General features: G+C 42.0%; 1 protein-coding gene across 1 annotated transcript in view; it reads left to right on the plus strand.

The window, feature by feature from the left end:
• Positions 1-21,487, plus strand: part of UTP20 (UTP20 small subunit processome component) — a 103,124-nt gene that overhangs the window by 74,561 nt on the left and 7,076 nt on the right. Inside the window, exons 39-55 of the mRNA XM_069973244.1 lie at positions 4,035-4,174; positions 5,574-5,665; positions 5,757-6,025; positions 6,693-6,832; positions 7,925-8,081; positions 9,038-9,136; positions 9,314-9,481; positions 9,587-9,753; positions 10,385-10,529; positions 11,185-11,301; positions 12,754-12,924; positions 13,451-13,579; positions 14,010-14,120; positions 14,205-14,284; positions 19,880-19,949; positions 20,048-20,230; positions 20,518-20,649. Of these exons, the coding sequence (XP_069829345.1) occupies positions 4,035-4,174; positions 5,574-5,665; positions 5,757-6,025; positions 6,693-6,832; positions 7,925-8,081; positions 9,038-9,136; positions 9,314-9,481; positions 9,587-9,753; positions 10,385-10,529; positions 11,185-11,301; positions 12,754-12,924; positions 13,451-13,579; positions 14,010-14,120; positions 14,205-14,284; positions 19,880-19,949; positions 20,048-20,230; positions 20,518-20,649 (2,370 nt within the window). The remainder of the gene's footprint in view (positions 1-4,034; positions 4,175-5,573; positions 5,666-5,756; positions 6,026-6,692; positions 6,833-7,924; positions 8,082-9,037; positions 9,137-9,313; positions 9,482-9,586; positions 9,754-10,384; positions 10,530-11,184; positions 11,302-12,753; positions 12,925-13,450; positions 13,580-14,009; positions 14,121-14,204; positions 14,285-19,879; positions 19,950-20,047; positions 20,231-20,517; positions 20,650-21,487) is intronic.

The following is a 21,487-nucleotide window of genomic DNA, read 5'->3' on the forward strand; positions in this document are numbered from 1 at the left end:
AGGGTGCCACAGCATTAAGCAACTGATCGGCGGAGGTGTCTGCAGACTAAGCCCCTCCAGTCTAATATTGATGTTTTTTGTAGGTTTGTGTTTTTCATTCTGTTACTGCCATTAAAGGAGAAGTCCGGCCAAAATTAATTTTTGATATGTTGTTACTTATGAAAAGTTATACAAATTTCTAATGTACATTAATTATGGGAAATGCACATATAGAGCTATTTCCCTTAATTTAGTAGATCAGGAAGTGTTAGAAATATCTCTGAAGAAGTGACGTCACGACCCAGGGTGTAATTCCTATGGAGTGTCCAGCAGGGGGCGCTCTCTATATAGAAGTCTATGGGACTTTATTGTTTCTATGGGTTTCTATGTAATGTAATGTAATGTAGTGTACAGTGCTTTATTGAATGAATACATCTATGGAATACTTTGGGGAGCAAGTGTTCTTGCTCCCCAAAGTATTGCATAAATGTATTCATTCAATACACAGTAAGCCCGCCGATCCGCCGCATTTCCGCCGCATTCCCGCCGATCCGCCACACGCTGATCCGCCGCATTCCCGCCGATCCGGACCATATACATTGAACTACAGCTCCCATCATCTGCTTCTAGTATGAACAGGTGATGGGAGCTGTAGTTGGGTAATGGATATGACATGCCGCCGGGCGCAGGGGGGAGCCGCTCAGTACACAGGAGCGCTCCCCCCTCCTCCTCCTCCTCCTTCCGTGATAACTTCCGCCTATACCAATGCTGACTCCCTGCCTGGCCGCCGCTCTCCGCTCACATATACCGGCTCCCGGCATCAGCGCGGACACCAGGATGCATCGGGAGCCGGTATGTATGGGGGGGAGAGCGGAGAGCGGCGGCCAGGCAGGGACTCAGCATTGGTATAGGCGGAAGTTATCACGGAAGGAGGAGGAGGAGGAGGGGGGAGCGCTCCTGTGTACTGAGCGGCTCCCCCCTGCGCCCGGCGGCATGTCATATCCATTACCCAGCTACAGCTCCCATCACCTGTTCATACTAGAAGCAGATGATGGGAGCTGTAGTTCAATGTATATGGTCCGGATCGGCGTGTGGCGGATCGGCGGAAATGCGGCGGAAATGCGGCGGATCGGCGGGCTTACTGTGTATTGAATGTATTGAATGAATACATTTATGCAATACTTTGGGGAGCAAGGACACTTGCTCCCCAAAGTATTCCATAGATGTATTCATTCAATAAAGCACTGTACACTACATTACATTACATTACATAGAAACCCATAGAAACAATAAAGTCCCATAGACTTCTATATAGAGAGCGCCCCCTGCTGGACACTCCATAGGAATTACACCCTGGGTCGTGACGTCACTTCTTCAGAGATCTTTCTAACACTTCCTGATCTACTAAATTAAGGGAAATAGCTCTATATGTGCATTTCCCATAATTAATGTACATTAGAAATTTGTATAACTTTTCATAAGTAACAACATATCAAAAATTAATTTTGGCCGGACTTCTCCTTTAAGCTTTGCTTACACTGAGGCGGTGATAGGTTTCAATAAATTAATTTACTCACACATCTACATCAATCAGTCACATATATTGTATAAGTCTCATCAGTAGCGGTCTTTGGCACCAAGCAGCCCAAGCAATCGGGCCCCCACGCCCCGCTCTTCTCTTGTGCTCAAGACCACTAGACAGGGCCGCTGCCCTGCTCGCTGCTGTGATCTGAACTGTAACTATGAGCACTCGTAATAAGCGCTCACAGTTACATGCAGCAGCACTCACAGGGCGGGAGCCATTGGCTCCCTTCCTGTCAGTCACTCTTGTGGCCACAGGAACTGTTTTCCCTGCGGTCACAAGTGGCCGCTCTGTCCTTGTGGTGTCGGTGCTCCAGTGAGAGCATTGGCGCCAGGACAAGGGGAGCGCGGCCTCTTGTGACCGCAGGGAAAACCCTTGCGGCCACAAGAGTGACGAGAAGAGGAGACGCCCGGACCCAGGTGAGTATAGGTGTTTGTTTTATTGTGTTATATATATATATGGGAGGGGGAGCACACAGCGGGGGTCTATATAAATGGGGGGAGCACACAGTGGGGATATATAACGGGGAAGACACAGGGGGACTATATATAACTGGCGGAGCACACAGGGGGGCTATAGACTACTGGGGCTTCACAGAAGGGTCTATATACTACTTGGGTCAGCACACAGGGGGTCTATATACTACTTGCGGCAGCTGAATGGGGTCTATATACAACTGGGGGAGCACACAGGAGGTCTATATCCAAGTGGGGGAGCACACAGGGGGGCTATATACTACTGGGGGAGAACACAGGGGGTCTATATACTACTGGGGTAGCACACAGGGGTCTATATACTACTGGTGGGGCACACAGGGGGTCTATATACTACTGGGGTAACACACAGGGGTCTATATACTACTGGTGGGGCACACAAGGGGTCTATATACTACTGAGGGAACACAGAAGTCTATATACTACTGGTGGGGCACACGGGGTCTATATACTGCTGAGGCAGCACACAGGGGGTCTATATATAACTGGGGGAGCACACAGGGGGGGCTATATACCACTGAGGGAGCACACAGGGGAGCTATATACAAGTGGGGGAGCACACAAGGGGTCTATATACTAGTGGGGGAGCACACAGGGGGTATATACGACTGGGGGCAGCACACGGGGTTTATATACAACTGGGACAGCACACAGGGGTCTATATACTTTTGAGGGAGCACACGGGGGGCTATATATAACTAGGGGAACACACAGGCCTCTATATACTACTGAGGGGAAGCAAACAAGGGGTATATACTACTGGCGTCTGCGCACAAGAGGTATATACTACTGGGGGCCCAGAAATGCCAAGACCGGCCCTGGGTCTCATCATGCCACCAGGGCAGCTCTGAACCACTGAGACATAAACTTTACAGACTTTACAAACCGTCTTCTGGTATCTGGCACCAAGAGTTAAGCAGCAGATCCTTTAAGTCCTGTTAGTTGCAAGGTGGAGACTCTAAAGATTAGACTTGTTTTTCTAGTACATCCCACAGATGCTCTGTGAAATCGAAAATCTAGAGAATATTAAGGCCAAGTCAACAAGCTGAGTACTATGCTTTGCCGTGTCTGCTTGGCACTGCTTTTCATATCTTATGACATGTCCAAAGTTGTTGTTGTTTTTTTTTTTTTTTTTTTTTTTACACTCTAGTAACTCTTTAAGGCCATGTTCACATATGGCAACACAGCGGCCTTCCTGTGACACAGCCGTGTCATAGAACGGCTGCTGTCTGGGCAGATTCGGGTGTGCCTGCACTCCAATTAGCTATAGCAGATAATGTAAAGTACGGCTCTGGCTATTTGTCTGCACAGTTTATTTTGTGCGGACGTTGCACAAAATAGACATGTCAGTTTTCTGTGCAGCCACATTGAGTCCCGGCAGGAGTGTATACAGTGTGTTTACACTCCAGCCAGGATTCTATAGTAGTTAATGCGATCGGTTGCTGTGATTAAACAATGGCCGTTGTTGCAAACAACAGCGTTGTTTAATCAAGAAATACATTGTTTGAATGTGGTCTAAGACTGCAGATTTATTGTGGATTTGTTGCAAAAGTGTCAGCTCCTAAATCCAAATCTGCAGTTTTCAAATACATTGTGTTTTTTCCCCAACAACTTTTAACATAATCTGCAAAAAAAAAAATTGCAACATATCTTTGTTCTCCATGAACAGACCCCCAGGATTACACAGAGAGAGCAGTGGAGCAGAGGTGACATAGTTGGAAGAGGGGTTGTAAATGGATAAAACACATATGCATATGAGAGTCTATGAAGAGTGTTGCCCTGAGGCTCTGCCTCCTTGACTTCCCTGCATTGATGTTCTGGCCAGATTGCTCTTCCATAGCATGATATATGGAGGAGCATGTGACCATACAATGTGACTCCACTGCACCTGCACTTGTTTCCTGCACACAGTGCTTTCTTATGGAGGTCACCATCTTATTGTAATGTAATCCCGTCACTCTTGTTCTTTTTTTTTTCAGCATGAAAATATGGTCAATGCCTCAGTGGAGATGATAGGCTCTGTATGTAAACACTTGTCCTGGTCTGCATATATGTATCAATTAAAGCATTTTATTCATGTGCTTCAAATGGGACAAATTATTCAAAAACTGGGAGTCAGGTATGGCATTTATTTTTCTTTTGCGTAATTTGGGGTAATGATTTAACAGTTTATGGTGGTTTAATTTATATCTTTGTTAGAAAAATCACTCTGTATTCAGAATGCTTTTATCCGAGAGTTCCACAACCTGGGCCCCACCTACCATGTTTTTTAGATTGTAAAGCACACCTGATTTCAGGGCTCATCCCTGCTTTAGACTAATGACAATAGGAAAACATATTTTTGAGTAATTAAACATCAGGGTCTCAGGAAAAGGAAGAGGGCAAAGGTCACTAAGTTTCATGGTCTAGGGTGGAATAGGAGGTGTATTATCAGATCCTGTCATCACTTTTAACCACTAAAACAACGTGCAATTGTTTGTATAATTACTTCATCACATTTAGCTATTAAAGTTAGGTCTGTATTACACAGCCTGATATTGTGGAGGAGGAAGTGAGCACCGACCTGTCAGCTCAGCGCTTACTTCCTCCTCGTTCCCTGCTCGTTGCTTGTGCTATTACATACACTGACAGCGAGCAGCAGAAGCTGGGGGGGGTTTGCAGCGGTGGTTCTATTGCTCTAATGAAGTGCGTCAGACAGTCGCCATTGTTATCTATATTTAGAACATGTTAAAAGACAACGATCAGCTGATATTGTGGTCTTTAAACATGAGCTATTATGCCAAACGATTATCGGCCCGTATAGCTAATAATGGTTTGGTGTAATAGGGCCCTTATGCTGCGTTTACACGGAGCGATAATTCGCTCGATCGTACGATTAACGTACAGAAAAATAGTTTTGCGAACTCGCACACTAGTAAAATCGTTCGATCGTTCCCTGCGTTTACGATTATCGTTCGAATTCGATCATTATCATGCAAATTTGCACGATAATCGTTCCGTGTAAACGCAGCATTAGTCTAGTTACACGCAAACAGAACAATGGTCCTGGCCAGACTACAGGTTTAATGACTTGTCCTCTTTTTAGATCACTATTATGTAGCCAGTTCAGGCTGGGCTGGGACCTGTGGATATATTACAAACTTGTTAATTTCATGTGCACACTGTATTCCGCTTCCTTTCCTGTCCTGTAGCAATCACACAGATTAGTGTCAGGTGGGAGAAAGGAGAGATGCATGCAGGCTAGAGGACACAAAGATTTTATTTTTAACAAGATTTTATTTACTACTTTTACTTTTAACAAGATTTTATTTACTACTTTTATTTACTCTAAAAAAACTTGTCTTATAATGCAAAAAATACTGTAGATGTCCTAAAGAGCAACTGTCTGGCTTTAAAGGAATCTATAAAATTCCCATAAATGCACAAAAGTGCTTGATGATAATGCCCAGATGTCTTTCATGTGGTCTTCAGAAATGTGTAGGAGAATGTTGATTATATCACTTTTGTCCTCCGTATAGCTTACTGGTGACTGTTCTAGATGCTTTTCACTTTGATTATGAGACAATGGAGAAGCAACTGCAAGCAGTTGAGACTAAAGACAGTAAAGCTGGTAAGCACTGTACTTTTCACAAAAATGACTATGAATAAATTCTGTGTACTATTACAAGATATAAAGGTTCTGTTCTCCTGGTTATTTTCAGACATAAAAGATTCAGAGAACAATGTGGAAGAGGAGTTAATGGAGTTACAGCATGAAGAGGTGGAAGAGCAGATGGACACTGAAAGTGCGGGTCCCACCAATAAGGATAAAGAAACTCCATCTAAAACACAAGGCGACCAGCCCAAAAACAAGCATATCTTGAACTCTCTTCCGAAAAACAAAGAAGAACTTGCATCACTTATCAGTCATATTCAATTGACTGTGGCAAATAACATAATACCAAAGCTACAGAAGTGCCTTGATGCAAAGGTTGGTGTTGGTGTATGTAGAATCATGTAAGATGTTCACACGATAAGGTCGCATTTAAGTGTTTCATCAATTTTAGTTCTTTGATAATACTTTGATCAGTATTATCAAAGAACTGAAAAGCTGATTTTAACTTATTCGATATGGTTTACAATAAATCTAAGCACAAAAGGCCCTAAGAAAAAGTCAGATAAGTGCAGTCAACTAGCTCAGATAAACCACCAAGCTGCCAACTGTGGGACCTTAACAAACTCCCAGCGGCGATCCTCCACGAACAGCAAGAATACAACTTATAGTAGGTTACAGAAACAAGCAATGTGTAGATAACTTGTTAACATGGCCATATTGCAAAGGATGAAAAACAGGCTATGTAGAGGAGTAAATCACCAGGTTTAGCATTAGACCCAAGTATGGAGGTGGTCAGTAGTAGATTCTCAGGATGCATCAAAAAAGTCCCGAAAAACCCTTTTAATATTTAAATAGTAGATTGTAAGCCTTTGCGGGCATAGCCCTTTCCCTCTCTGTGTCAGTCTCTCATTTACTTTGTTTTACGTTTACTGTACTTATGGTTGTGTTATATGTATTTTAACCCCGTATCATATGTACAACATTCTGGAACCAAGGCCTAATGTTTTTTCATTGTATTAAAACATTTACTTTATCATTACAGGTTAAAAGGGAGGAGGAGCACAAATTGGCAAAAACCAAAGTAGTTAATGAAGAGGAAGTGGTTCGCGTCCCAATAGCATTTGCTTTAGTCAAGTTGATGCAGACCCTTCCACAAGAAGTTATGGAAGCCAACTTACCTAGGTATTATATTAAAATAAGGAAATATTTTAGGCTAAAATTAATACCTGTTTAATTTACAGTGGTAGTATTCTTCTTTCACCCATTGCTGCTATAAAGCTTTGCTATACACGTATCTGCAACATGGTGGCCGATCAGTTGTCAGTGGGATTCATATGAATGCTTCTAACAGCCACATGGCAGACTAAACTGGAGGATTGCTGTGATGGAAAAATAAATAAAATCACAGTGAATTTGTGTGTAGTGGAAAATAGTTAACCAAAAGTATTCAGCCTGGCCAATCACATTAACAATGGTTGGCAAAATGGCCGAAACAGACAATTCTTCCAACCTTTATCTGAAGACCTGTTGTTTGATATGACCTGCAAATTAACAGATATTTAACAGATTACAAGATAAGAGAAAGTAACTCTGCATATGTTATAATCTTGGCAGTCAGTATATGTGAGAGTAGTGTAGGTGAAGTGTGCAGCACTGCCCTTAGTAAGACTATAAGTCTGATATACAAGGTTAGCGACATTCTCAGACCTCAATGGATTCTGGAGGAATCTAAATGAGACAGAAAACAGGCGTATGATGTCTTTACCATTTATTAAACAGAAAATTTTAGTACAAAAAGTCAGCAATATGAGACGCTGTCACAGTATTTTATTTGCATAAATTGTGACTTTCACAGATGCACAGATTATGAACCATTTATTTTTCAACAGTATGGCTCCGTCACCCAATCTCACTATATGTGACTTCTGGTTATGGGGCTTCTTAAAGGACCAGGTCTACTGTGACAGACCTGAATCAGTGTCAGATATGAACATTTTTAGCATGATATTTGCTTAGCTATAGCTTTAACTATCAGCAACTTTCAGTACAAAAATTTCTCATTTATTAAATGGCCAGTAAAGAATCTGAAGTGCCCATTTTTCTTCTAATTTAGAGCAGTAGAATGCTGTCTAGTGCGAGAGAAGTTTAATTTAGCTAACTCTGTGTTTCACCAAAGATTGACAAAATAGTGGTCTGAGAAGTCATACTTGTCTTTTGTAGTCCATTTAATGTTTCTGTGTAACTAGGGTTTTCTTTTTTTATTTATTTTTACAGCATCTTGTTAAAAGTGTGCGTTCTCCTAAGAAACAGAGCACAGGAAATTCGTGACATTGCAAGAAACACCTTGATTAAGATAATAGAAACTCTGGGGGCCCGTTATCTCCACTATGTATTAAAAGAAATGCAGACTGTCTTGGTTAAAGGTTACCAGGTAATGGTTGACAGTTGTGGATGCACATGTAGGCTTTTATGTACGAAAACACAATATATTTAAAGTGAACCTCTTACCTGGAAATACAGTACCAAAGTGCTGACAGTGTTACATACATTAGGTCTTGTGGAAAGGTTATGCAAAAATACTGCGGAGACAACATTACATGTTTCTCAACGTCAGTGAGCTAGTAAGACCCTTTACCAGGAAGGAACAACCAAGCCAAGGAGGGTCTCCTGTCTCCTTCCAACAAACCACAGTCAAGCATGACATGATGTGAGAAATACCCAAGCAGGGTGTCCATCCACAGACAACTGTTTTATCGGGGATGTTCACACTGAGCAAAATCGCACTCGACCGGAGCTCGACACAGCGGAATCCCACCTGCCTCAGTGTCAAACTGCGTATCTATGGGAGGACTCACGCGCCTCCGCTCTCTGTGCCACCTTGCTTGGGTATTTCCCAGGTCATGTCATGCTTGACTGTGACTTGTCAGAAGGTGGCTTCCTTGACTAGAGACCCCTATTAGCTTAGTGGTTGTTCCTTCCCGGTAAAAAGTCTGACAAGCTCACTGACTTGAAGTGATGGTGTCTCCGCAGTATTTTTGCATGTCGGTTTTCCCAGGGGGCAATGTTCCTAGATTCACAGACGTTGAGAAACATGTGATGGTATCTCTGTAATGTTTTAATTGATCTCTCTGAGATCAACAGCCATTCCCTTGTGGGAAAAATATATATAATAACTTTCATTTAGCTATCTGTCACTGTAATTTGCCAATGGTTTTTTTAATGCTTCAGTGAAGTGCCATAGAGGTGCGGCCAAGGCACTTCAGACCTGAGTAGTATTGTCAGTAGTTTTGGTATTCAATTTCCTGTTGATAGTTTCACTATCAATAGTCGATAGTCAAAAATATATAAATTTTTAATACTTGCTGTCTCCCCATCTTGTATATATAGGTTCATGTGCTGACATTTACAGTAAATCTACTGCTGAAAGGCCTTACCTCCAGACTGAAGAGTGGAGACTTGGATGGTTGCATGGATTCTCTGATTCAGGTAAGGAATTTGCACTTTCATGGCTTTCAAATGTCTATAAAAACATTATGGCATATTCACTTCTGCTCAGATGAAAGCCATCCCATACAGTCAATATACAATGCCTATTCACTTTTTAAGATTAAATAAAGATGAATTTGCTCCTTATTTACTGATTGCATTTTCTGTTGTGTAAAGATATTTAATCATGAACTGTTTGGGGACATCGCAGAAGAAAAAGAAGTGAAAGGAATAGTGTCTAAGGTGATGGAAGCACGAAGCAGCAAGAGCTATGACTCATATGAACTTCTTGCACAGTTTATTGGAAAGGAACATGTTATAAAATTGATACTTCCCTTGAAAGAGGTAAGACACGTCTAGTTAATAGCATATTGGGAATAGTAGTGCACTGACCAATGACATTCTGTATAAAGAGTTTTTGCTGACTTTTTTCCTCAATCCTTTAAATAGGTGTTAGAGAAAACCACAAGTCTAAAATTGGCTCGCAAAGTACATGAAGCTTTCCGCAGAATTGTTTTTGGCTTAGTAGCCAATGAGGGCATGACTGCACAGTCTATCCTCCTACTGAGTTATGGCCTCATCAGTGAAAACCTTCCTCTACTAACTGATAAAGAAAAGTAAGTCTTATTTTTATTAAGCCACCGCACAGTTTATTGACTGTTCTATGTCCAAGCCTGTATGGTTAAAGCAAATGTACCATTAGGTATCTTTTTTTTTTTTTTTTTTAACATTACCTGGTAGGCGCCAATGCAGGGATCCTGATGACATGGTCCTTTTTTCAAAATGCGACCTAGTTCTCGCACTTATCGCTGTTCTCCTCCCGTGCACCGGCCCACTGCCCCTCAGTGTGACTATATCCCCTCCTCTTAGAATCAATGGAGGCTCGTCACAGATGGGAGGGGATATCATTACACTGGGGGGGGGGGTGGGCCCCCTCCAGTGCATAGAGCCGGGCTTGTACAAGGGAAGAGAACAGCATGGGACAAAGTGATGTATCTTGTTACAATGGCATCCATTAAGGTGTTGAATATATTAGGTAGCAAGTAAAAGTCAGATTGCTGCCGCATTTGGGGCGCCGTAGCCTGAGATCTGTCATAGTGTCCATGCTGACCCTGACTTGACATGAGTATCAGACCTGGACCATGGGTCATAGGAAAAAGGCAGATAATGACTCTAACATGAATATTATATAATATTGAATGTACATTAGTTTATTTTTTTACCTAAACTTTGACTTGTTACTTTCAGGAATAAAAATGCAGAAATGCCTGCAGATCGCCGCCTTCAGCCACAAAGCTGTTTGTTAATCCAGCCGCCTCCTCCACGTGGTGGTGTGAAAGCTGCTGTTAGCACCAAGACTAACATGCATATTCTTGTAGACACTGGACTGAAGGTTAGCTGGAGCAATCTTCATAACTATCTTATTGATCATTTTATATTTCTGTAGGTATTGCTACAAGTGTAAGTGATCTGTTTACTCCTATAGCTTTAATTTGAGGATGTAGCTGCTTCTTACAGAATTTTTTTAGGATTGAATATTACAAAATAACTCTGAAGACCAGGGGTTCAGACTCTTTTCTTGTCCAGTGGTCACATTATCTTATTCACTAGTCTACTAATATTATACATTCATCTCTTTATAATGATACCAATGCGGTATTAATCTTGTATACTCAGTATTCTAAAGCATCATAGGTCAACACCTCTGTTTATGTGAATGTAAAGGTTCACATTGAGTGAGTTTGTCCGTATCGCGTTATGAGAAACAGGAAAGCTTCTGTGCTCCCTCCGTTGGTCAGGCACTGCTGCTGTTCATCATGCAGTGGATCCGTGGTACTATGACAGGACAAACATATGCAGTTGACCGTGCAGATGTACACACGGCTTTCATGCTGTCTTGATACTGTACCAGATTTTGAGGGTGGTCTATTAGTGCAGACCCAAAATATGAATTGGTTCCATAGGAATTTGACTCTAGAAAATATGTAACAACAAAGAAAAAAATTACACTTTGCACATTAGCCTGTTTTTATATTCTTATGATTCAGCTTCTGCACATGAGCTTAAGAAAATCGAAGGTGAACTCTTCTGCAGAGAATGCGTTGGAAATGCTGGATCCCTTTGTTGAGATGCTGATAGGATGCCTGCAGTCCAAGGATGTGCAAGTTAGTAGTTTTACTTTTGTAAAATAGTTTCATGGACTTTTTCATTGTTGACCTATACTCAGGACAGGCAATCGGTGTTTTGATTGGGCCAGCATTTTGCACTTCCACCATTTAGCTTTTTGGCAAATGTGGCCCCCAAATACACAGTGAATGGAACTGGTAGCACATGGCTCCATACATTGTGTTGTGGTTTTGCTGGGTTACTGTAGCTCATATCCAATTCACTTTATTGGGAGCTGAACGGCAGTAAACCAGCATGGCCACAATTAGGACTATGTGATTATTTAAATCATTTTATAACTTTGCCCTTTTGGTGTCGCATGATTTGATTTTTGGCCTAAATTGTAAATTCAAATGTAAGCCCTGCTCCCATAACAGCAGCTGCACCTCTCACACAGGAGCAGACAGTAGAGCTTCTAGTGTCTGCTCCCATGTGAGTGAACGTTCTGGTGCCCCGCTGTTTGTCCTTATTGCGTTGATTCACAGCAATGCTCAGAAGCGCTCTACTCCCTTACGATCCGTGCGGAATTCTCTGCAGTGGGATGCTGCCATCCTCCCTGCCATAGTGACAGTCTATGGAAGGCTTGCTCGCCTCCTCTCTCCTCGCTAAAGAATAAATGGAGAGACGCTGAGAGAGGAGGCATGTGAGCCTCCCATAGACTGTCATTATGACAGGGAGGCTGGTGGCATTCTCCGCCGCGGAATTCCTTGAAACGTAAAAGCATAATTTCTGTATAGTATGTTAAACAAAATGGAAATAAAATAAGAGACTAAAATTTAGAAGAGTCTAAATTGAGGGGAAAAAGTACATTTATTTTTGGAACATATGCCCTAGCCCTTCAGCCACTACACAGTGTATGGAGCTGTCTGCCTCTGGCTACTTTCACTGTGTATGTTGGGGCCATATCTCTGACAAACAGCAAATTGGCAGGGGCACTGGGTGTAGGGCCTCCACCAATGAGATATTCATGGGCTACCCCAAATTAAAACTATCTGGTTAGAAAAAGCACACGTAACTTTTCAAATAATCACAAATAACCCTGTAAATATAACTGTGTAATTAAATAGAGTGCACACTGAAAGTAGTGTAATTACTGGTACTATGGGCCATAGACAGTATGTGACTTACAGGAATGTGCTGATGTCCTGAAGCAGTGACTAGAACATGTCATCATTGTTCTATTCTAACAATAAAATGCTCTTTTCACTATGTAGTCATTAATACAATCATACAGACATGGTCTTCTGCTGCTCCAAATGTTCTGATGAGAATACACCAGTATACAGGGAGTGATATCCAGCAAGTTGGTTAGATCTCAGTCCCACATAAGTTACCAGGACATTGGTTTGCCCTCAGACAAGTGTAACTTAAAATGTGGACCCATAAGAAATCTAGCTTTGTATCTTGCTTTCTGCTACATAAAGTTAATGATGTTCAATGATTTTTTGCAGGTTATTACTGGTGCTTTGCAGTCCCTCATCTGGATGTTAAAGTTTCCATTACCATCAATCCAGAAGAACACAGAGGAATTGATAAAATATCTTTTCCTTTTGCTGAAAGATTATGCTAAAGCAGGAGTAGGCAGAGGGCAAAATTTCCACCTAGTAGTCAGCTGTTTTAAGGTAAGTGATGAAGTGTAGGATGCTTCAGAAAAGAATAGTCAAAGGGGGTTATTCTTCATTCACCATTTTTTATATAATACATGTGATGTGCTAATATATGTAAACAGTGCCATACCTGCCTACTCTGCCAGTCACTGACCACCAGGGGACACCTCTGCAACCAGTGATTGGTTGAGAGGGCAGGTCCTGCTCCGAGCACTCGTCTCTGAAGCAGGAAGATGTCTGAAGTACCAAAGGCTGGTAAGTAATTTTTTTTTTTTTTAGTGTTTTACACAGCGTCAGTGACTTATTTATAGAGCAAGTGCCAAGAAAAACAGCAGACAAACAGGGGGTGCAAGAAAATAATAAACAAGTAAGCCCACCAATCCTTGTGCCTCCTTTGCACCACTCCTGGGTCCTATTGATGGCCAAGTATCGAAGTATAAGTTTTAAATTATGAATGGTAGAATATGTGTATAGAATGGTGCATATGTCAATTAACGGGCCACAGTTACATAGCTCATGGTCTGTCCTGTTTTCTGTGCAGTGTGTTACCATACTTGTACGACACATGAAGGGAACAATCACGGAGAAGCAGCTACAGGTTTTACTTGGGTATGCAGAGGAGGACCTATATGATTCATCACGGCAGGCCACAGCTTTTGGATTGTTAAAAGTAAGTAACTTACCAACAGTTTGCATACATAACAATGTTTCCTATAAAAACATTATATCAAGAAACTGTTCTATATGTCTTTTTTTTTAAAATGTGTAATCAAGGGGGCTCACGAAGTTGAAATTTAAGATATACATTTGGAATCGTGTAAACATACTGACCTAGACAATGATAAACCTTTCTTCGTCATCCTCCAATTACCTCTTGGTTAGGGCTCATAACGATGTAGTCATTTATATATCTACATTGTAATACTGTATAAATGTCTGTCGTTTTTTTTATCTGTAATTATATGTAACTAATAAGAAATTGTTATCCCATCCTAATTCCTGCCTCTATTAGCAAAGGGAACATTTACATTATGTTTGTTGGAGGGTCAGTTTGATATTCAAGCACAATAGTATAAAGTTGTTGTTTTTGTCCATTAAAGGCTATAGTATCTAGAAAACTTATTGTTCCCGAGATGGATGACGTGATGCAGAAAGTAGCAAAATTTGCAGTCACTGCCCAGAGTGAACCAGTCAGAGTCCAATGTCGTCAGGTGAGCACTGCGCCCATTGAACTCTAAATACAAGATGCCTCTGCTAGACATTGTACATAAAAATCATCTCCCGTTTTCTTCCAGATATACCTAAAGTATTTGCTAGACTATCCACTTGGAGAAAAGCTCCGACTTAACTTGGAATTTATAATTGCACAGTTAAGGTACGTTCAAAGGGACTCTGTCACCTCTAACAACGCTGATTCTGTATCTGCCTTTTTTATCTTTCTATGTTCTTGCATTCTGTTGCTATAAGCCACAAATGAAGTAGTCTAAGTAGTCCTCTCCATTATATTCTGGAGCTCAGTAGTCCTCTCTATGCATCAACATGCCCAGTTTGTAGGCTTACAATGGGGAAATACAAAGGAATAGAAAGCTACAAATGACAGATTTGGAATCTGTATTGTTTTTATTCATAATTGGTTTTCCATCAGATTTGTTTTACCTTCATAATTGTTTTGTTATAAGATTAGTGTTGAGCGGATCTGGTAAACTGAGTTCGGCAATGTTCTTTAAACCCAAAAGCTGTGCATTTGCTTCCCTGTAGCTGCAGAAGGTGGATGCCACCCTAGGACATCATCCAACTTCTGCAGCTGTGCGGGCACAGCTATTGGGTTTGGAGAACACTGCCGAACCCGGACAGTTGGACAAGTCCTCTCAACACTAGTGGAGATCAAATAAGTCATGAGTGCCAGAATTCAGTAGTACTTGTGCCATGCAGATCAGTTGGTAAGGGCCCTATTACATAGGGAAGTTATTGGCCAGACAGATCAGCTCATTCATTAGTTCAAAAAGTTGTTCGTCAGTCGCACGTGTGCCTATGTAATAGGTTAAGTACAGCCAACGAATGTTGGAAGCAAAGGGCTGCATGAACAATCCAGTGATCGTCCATGTTGCCCTGCCTACTTAATAGCAATAGCTGTTCAAATGAGTGCTGATCTTTGAGATTGATATTCATTTAAAAAAAATCTGTCAGCCTGTGTAATACGAGCCTAAGAGCGAGGGAAAAGAGTAGTGTACATTACCAAAATTTTGACTTCCTTCTGAAAGACCGCTTTTATAGAAAAGGTACAAAAGTGTGCAAATGTGACAAAGTTGTATCTCTAGTTTACACAGATGCTGGGTAGAAAAGGATTTTTAAAGGGGAACTCCGGATAAGAAAAACTTGTTTTCTATTAAAAGTACATTAACCCCTTAGTGACCGCCATGCTGCCTTTTCACGGCGGCCACTAATGGGCTTTATTCCGATGCATGCGCCTTTTAACGGCGGACACATCGGAATAAATTGCCGCCCGGCGGCTGCAGAGCGGGGGCTCAACGGTCAGTGTGACAGCTGATCCCCCCTCCCCTGTAACTGTCCGGAGCGGAGAATTCTCTGCTCCGGACAGTTTAACCCGTTAAATGCCACTGTCAAAGTATGACAGCGGCATCTAACGGGTTCCGGTCGGCGCCGCGGGTATACTGACCTGATCAGAAGTCCCACGGCAAAGTCCGGCACCCAACGGTCTCCATGGTGATCCTGGGGTCCTAATGAAGGCCCCCGGGCTCACCATGGATATGCCTCTGCTCGGCCATACAGAGGTATGGCCGAGCAGATGCCTGTCTGAAAGTGTACACAATACACTGCATTACATTGGTAATGCAGTGTATTGTATCTGATCAATGATCACTGATCAGTAGTACACTAGTGTACAGTAATGTACACTAGTGTAAAAGTGAAAAAAAATGTGCACCAAACACACACAATACCCCCCAGCCCTCCCCCTATAATAAAAATGCATTACATTCCCCATACACAATAAAAAGTTACACAAAAAAGATCAAAAACACAAATCCTATACATATTTGGTATTGCCACGTCCGTAACGACCCAATCTATAAAACAATATCAATAATTATACCGCATGACACACGCTGTAAAAAATAAATAAAAAAAACTACCAGAATAGCTGTATTTTATCAATCCACTTTAGAAAATAAAATAGATCAAAAAGTCATATACATATAAAACTTGGTATCAATAGAAACTACAGATCTTCCCACAAAAAATAAGCCCAAAACCAGCTCTGTCGCGCAAAAGATAAAAACGCTATGGATCTTGCAATGTGGCGACAGTTTTTGTGGGTTTTTGCTAGGAAGATAGTTTCTATTGCGCCAAAGTGATAATAGTTAAAAAAAAACCTACACAAATGTGGTATCGCCGTAACCGTAGTGGCGCTAGAGAATACATGTATTATGTTATTTTTACGTCAATCACTAATGGGCTCTAATCTGCTGCCATCAGCTCTTTATGGCGATGGCGCAGAATAGTGCAGCGGTGCCGGTAATGCCCGCAGCCCCCTCCTCTCATCTACCAGAGGTAGCTGTGGGGTTGGGGCAGAGTGTGGGCTCAGTCCCGTACAGTCCCCTCACCGGCGATCACCGTTATTAACAGTATAACGGCGGCAACCGGTAACTGGCATTGCCAGCGCAGCTGAACGCTTTCATCTCTTCTCACAGTGAATCCACGGTGAGAGGAGATGAGAACATGTCCCCCCCTGTCCCCAGAATTAACCCTAGTGACCTGGTCACTGACGCTCCCCTCCCTGGGCGGCCATCTGATCAAAGATGGCCGCCGCCATCACTGTGAACAGACTGTTCACAGTGATGGATTCCTGAAAATGATCAATGCTCGATTCTCTCCACCACCGGAGGTGACAGAGAGCATGGGGCAATGATCGTGGACCACCCGGTGTGGTCCCAGTACAAGTGATCAGCGGTATATACTATATACCGCTGATCCCTTGTTCCAAATGGTGCCAGCACTTTTTTACCCCTGTCACCAAAGTCAAGTGCCCCGGATTACCCGTAACCACCCCAGATTACCTGTAACCACCCCAGATTACCTGTAACCACCCCAGATTACCCGTAACCACCTCAGATTACCCGTAACCACCTCAGATTACCCGTAACCACCCCAGATTGCCTGTCACCACCCCAGTTTGCCCGTAACCATCCCAGATTGCCCGTAACCACCCCAGATTGCCTGTAACCACCTCAGATTACCCGTAATCTCTCCAGATTACCCGTAACCCCCCCCCCAGATTGCCTGTAACCAAACCAGATAGCACGTAACGACCCCAGACAGTTGTAACCATCCCAGATTGCCACAGACTGCTCATAGCCACCCCAAATTGCCTTTCACCTCCCCAGATTGCCCGCAACCACCCCAAATTGCCTTTCACCTCCCCAGATTGCCCGTCACCACCCCCAGATTGCCCGTCACCACCCCCAGATTGCCCGTCACCACCCCCAGATTGCCCGTCACCACCCCCAGATTGCCCGTCACCACCCCCAGATTGCCCGTCACCACCCCAGATTGGCACAGACTGCTCGTAACCACCAGATTGCCTGTCGCCACCCCAGATAGCCAGTAAACACCCCGAGATTGTCCATAACTAGAATGACACTCCTTCTCTTCTGAGGCCTGCTGTGTGGTATTACAGGTAGAGAATACAGTGTGCTTTGTGGTGTTAGAGGTAGAGAATACAGCGTGCTGTGTGGTGTTACAGGTAGAAAATACAAAGTGCTGTGTGGTGTTACAGGTAGACAATACAGTGTGGTGTTATGGGTAGAGAATACAGCGTGCTGTGTGGTGTTACAGGTAGAGAATACAGTGTGCTGTGTGGTGTTACAGGTAGAGAATACAGCGTGCTGTGTGGTGTTACAGGTAGAGAATACAGCATGCTGTGTGGTGTTACAGGTAGTGTCTGTGTGCTGTGTGGTGTTACAGGTAGAGAATACAGCGTGCTGTGTGGTGTTACAGGTAGAGAATACAGCGTGCTGTGTGGTGTTACAGGTAGAGAATACAGTGTGCTGTGTGGTGTTACAGGTAGAGAATACAGCGTGCTGTGTGGTGTTACAGGTAGAGAATACAGCGTGCTGTGTGGTTTTACAGGTAGAGAATACAGCGTGCTGTGTGGTGTTACAGGTAGAGAATACAGAGTGCTGTGTGGTGTTACAGGTAGAGAATACAGCGTCCTGTGTGGTGTTACAGGTAGAGAATACAGCGTGCTGTGTGGTGTTACAGGTAGAGAATACAGCGTACTGTGTGGTGTTACAGGTAGATAATACAGTGTGCTGTGTGGTGTTACAGGTAGATAATACAGTGTGGTGTTACAGGTAGAGAATACAGCGTGCTGTGTGGGTGGGTGGGACCGCAATGAAATTATAAATTACTGCAAATAATTTAGTAACACATTGAAACTGTAATGTATGAACACAGCCTAGATGTTCTGCAATAGATTTGGGCGGGGAATGTGCAGGGTGGAGGACTGTGATGAACAGCTGAGGGAAAGCATTGCATTCTGGAACCTGTAGTCCTGTGTATAACTGATAAACCAAAAAGTGCAGAAACACAAAACAGAACAAAACCCCCCAAAACAAATGGATTTTTGGTAGTTTCAAAAATGGAATAGATAGGAAAGTAATGCTTTATGCTTCTGCAGAAGTTTCATTTTTTTTTTAAACTCTACCCCTTTAACTTTAGTGAATGTGAACGTTGAGGGTGTTGATCGGTTTTCAAGGCAGCCAGAGGCCTTCTGCTTACCTTTGTTCTGCCTCAGGCAGACTCTACTAGCAGAGCATCAATCTCGCTGATAAATGCCATGCAGTTTTACTGTAAAGTGCATTGCATAAAATAGGCGCAGATTATAGTCAGCTTGTTTATAAGTGTGTAATGAATTTTCATGCCCAGTATTTTTGGACCTAAGCAAGGCAGAATCATTGTGTTGTCTAATTGTGTTAACGAGGTAATCCCATCTGATAGAGTTATCCCTGCACACTCGAGAATAGGGACCCAAGTCTCCTGTTAAAATAGAGCGATGGATAACGCATGCATGACGCTGCATCATTGATTCTTTAGGGGTGCTGCCAAAAACAACACTATACTTTGTGGTCTGGCGGCAAACATAAGTGACCTTCCACTCCATTTTATTAGCAGACTGGTTATGCCGTATCCTGTGGTAAGGGATAATGTTATCAGAATTATCTAACCTATTTGGAAACCAAAAAAGATTTTTGCAATAGCTGGACTTGTGCTGGATCATTGTTTAAAGCAGTAGTGCTTGAGCATGTATAAGGTTCTTGTTAGTCTTTTTCAATACTGGCCATTTTATGTATATGAACAGAGTGACTGGTATTCATAGCAGCAACACAAGATATGATGTGTGGGCTATAGAGTTGTGCATATACCTAGCACAACCCTTCCTAGCACAACCATTTTGCGTCATTTTCATGTGAGTGATTGAATTACAGCCAACTATGTTCATGTGCTACAGCCATTTGCTGTGTGATCTCAGGTGTATTGTGTTGCTTGTTACTCTGGTTTATTATACAAGTGAGAAACTGCTAATGGGCACAAGGAGAGGTGCTTCATATGGAATATAATACAAATGTGCATAACATCTGTGTACACTACATCTCTTTTCTATATGTTAATAGAAGAAGCTAGGTGATGAGTATGTGTTTGCTTTGACATTGCAAACATATAAAACCCAGGTGTGAAAATAAATCTGGTGATAATACCACTGCTAAAATGGAATTTATTGTCTGTAACCCATATACTCACACACAAACATCCACATAAAGCTTTTACTATGGCATAAATACTAGTATTATAGGGTGCTCTACCTTTACCATCTTTTATATGTTATTGCTGGGTTTACATGTACAGTTAACTCTTAATTCCTTTGTGAATATATTCTTGTCCTTATGTGTAGTTATGAATATGAAACTGGGCGGGAGTCAGCCTTGGAAATGATTGCATATCTGTTCCAGACTTTCCCAAACGTAAGTAAATTACATTACGTGTCATTTTGGAGCATAAATCATATATGGCAAAGTGCATTCTTATGGGGTGTTTTTGTGTTTTCTTTTCCCCACATCAGGCAATACTAAATCTATACTGTGGACTTATATTTGTGCCTGTTGCTTTGCTGATGGTAAACGATGATTCGACAAAGTGTAAGAAAATGGCTGCCTTGGCAGCAAAGGGCCTTCTAGGAAAAGTTGATGTTCAGCAAAAGGACTTGATGTTCTCACTGGTTACACAGTGGCTAAATGATAAAAAGGTAACTTGGGGAGTTCTTCTGCATTCTGATTGACCATTCATGCTGCTCCTCCATAAATTGTCTATAAAGACTGACAAAAACAGGCTGTACACTCTGCTGCTTCCGTCAGCCCCATAACCCTTGATTTAAGTTCTCTCTAATAACTTCAACAATTGGGAGGGGTTCTGCCTAAAATAAACCACATCTTTTAATCTTTATCCATTACATTGTTACATGTGATATACCAAAGCTATAATTTTATGTCTTATTGATTTGGAGGATATATTTATGTTTCTTTTTCCCCTTAGTCCTCTCACAAGAGGTTGGGTGCTCTAACCTGTGGATTGTTTGTCGAAGTTGAAGGGGTAGAGTTTGAGCGAAGACTTAAATTTGTCCTTTCGAAAATTGAAAGTGAAATTAACCCTGTTCATTTTGAGGATGTAAGTAACTTAAAACAGAATCACCTATTTTCACTGAAAGAGAAGGTTCCATCTAAAAATGTGAGTATAAGAATTGATGAATCACTCACTTTTAGTCGTCTTCAGGGTAGACTGTTATGTCTTAGACAGGGCACCCTTATTCATGCACCTGAGTAAGGGAGCCCTAAAACGTTGCGGCAGGGGAAGGAACGCTAGCCACCTCCAGTACTTGTTACAGCCAGAAATAAAAGTCTATGCTGAAGATGACTGAAAGTGAGTGATTCATCAATTCTTACACTCACATGCACTGTATTGTCGTTGTAGCTCAGATACTGTAAGAAATAAGGGGTGTGAGCCAAGATGAGTGGATATCGGCGGTCTCCTTGAGCATTGTCCAGCATTTGTGTAACTGTGCATTATACCAGCAACTTTTTCATTTAAAAGAGTCATCGGAAAATGGCCTATTGTTTATATCCTGATTTTATATTAAACATTAACAGAGGTCCACACAATAGCTGCTGCTCACAACTGGGCCCTCCTCTTCTATGGAATGAGCCTACAGAGCATGCTCACAGCCGTGTCTTATACAAAGAATAGGATCTGCAAATATAATTTTAAAATTACATCAGTAAATTGAAGTAGATTAGAAACAATTACTGAATGTTTTTTTATTTTTTATTAAATCAAATTTTTTATTTAATCAGTGAAAACAAATATAGGTGATACATTCTCCCAGTGCCCCTTTACTGACTGAACACACGTTATTATACATTTCTTCCTGATGCACTTACTGCGTCGTCTTTGTATTTTTTTTTTTTCTTTTTGTGTCTGTTCTGTGCTCAGGACTCACTTTTTACAC

The sequence above is a fragment of the Dendropsophus ebraccatus genome, chromosome 1, assembly GCF_027789765.1.
Source record: "Dendropsophus ebraccatus isolate aDenEbr1 chromosome 1, aDenEbr1.pat, whole genome shotgun sequence".
Taxonomy (NCBI): domain Eukaryota; kingdom Metazoa; phylum Chordata; class Amphibia; order Anura; family Hylidae; genus Dendropsophus; species Dendropsophus ebraccatus.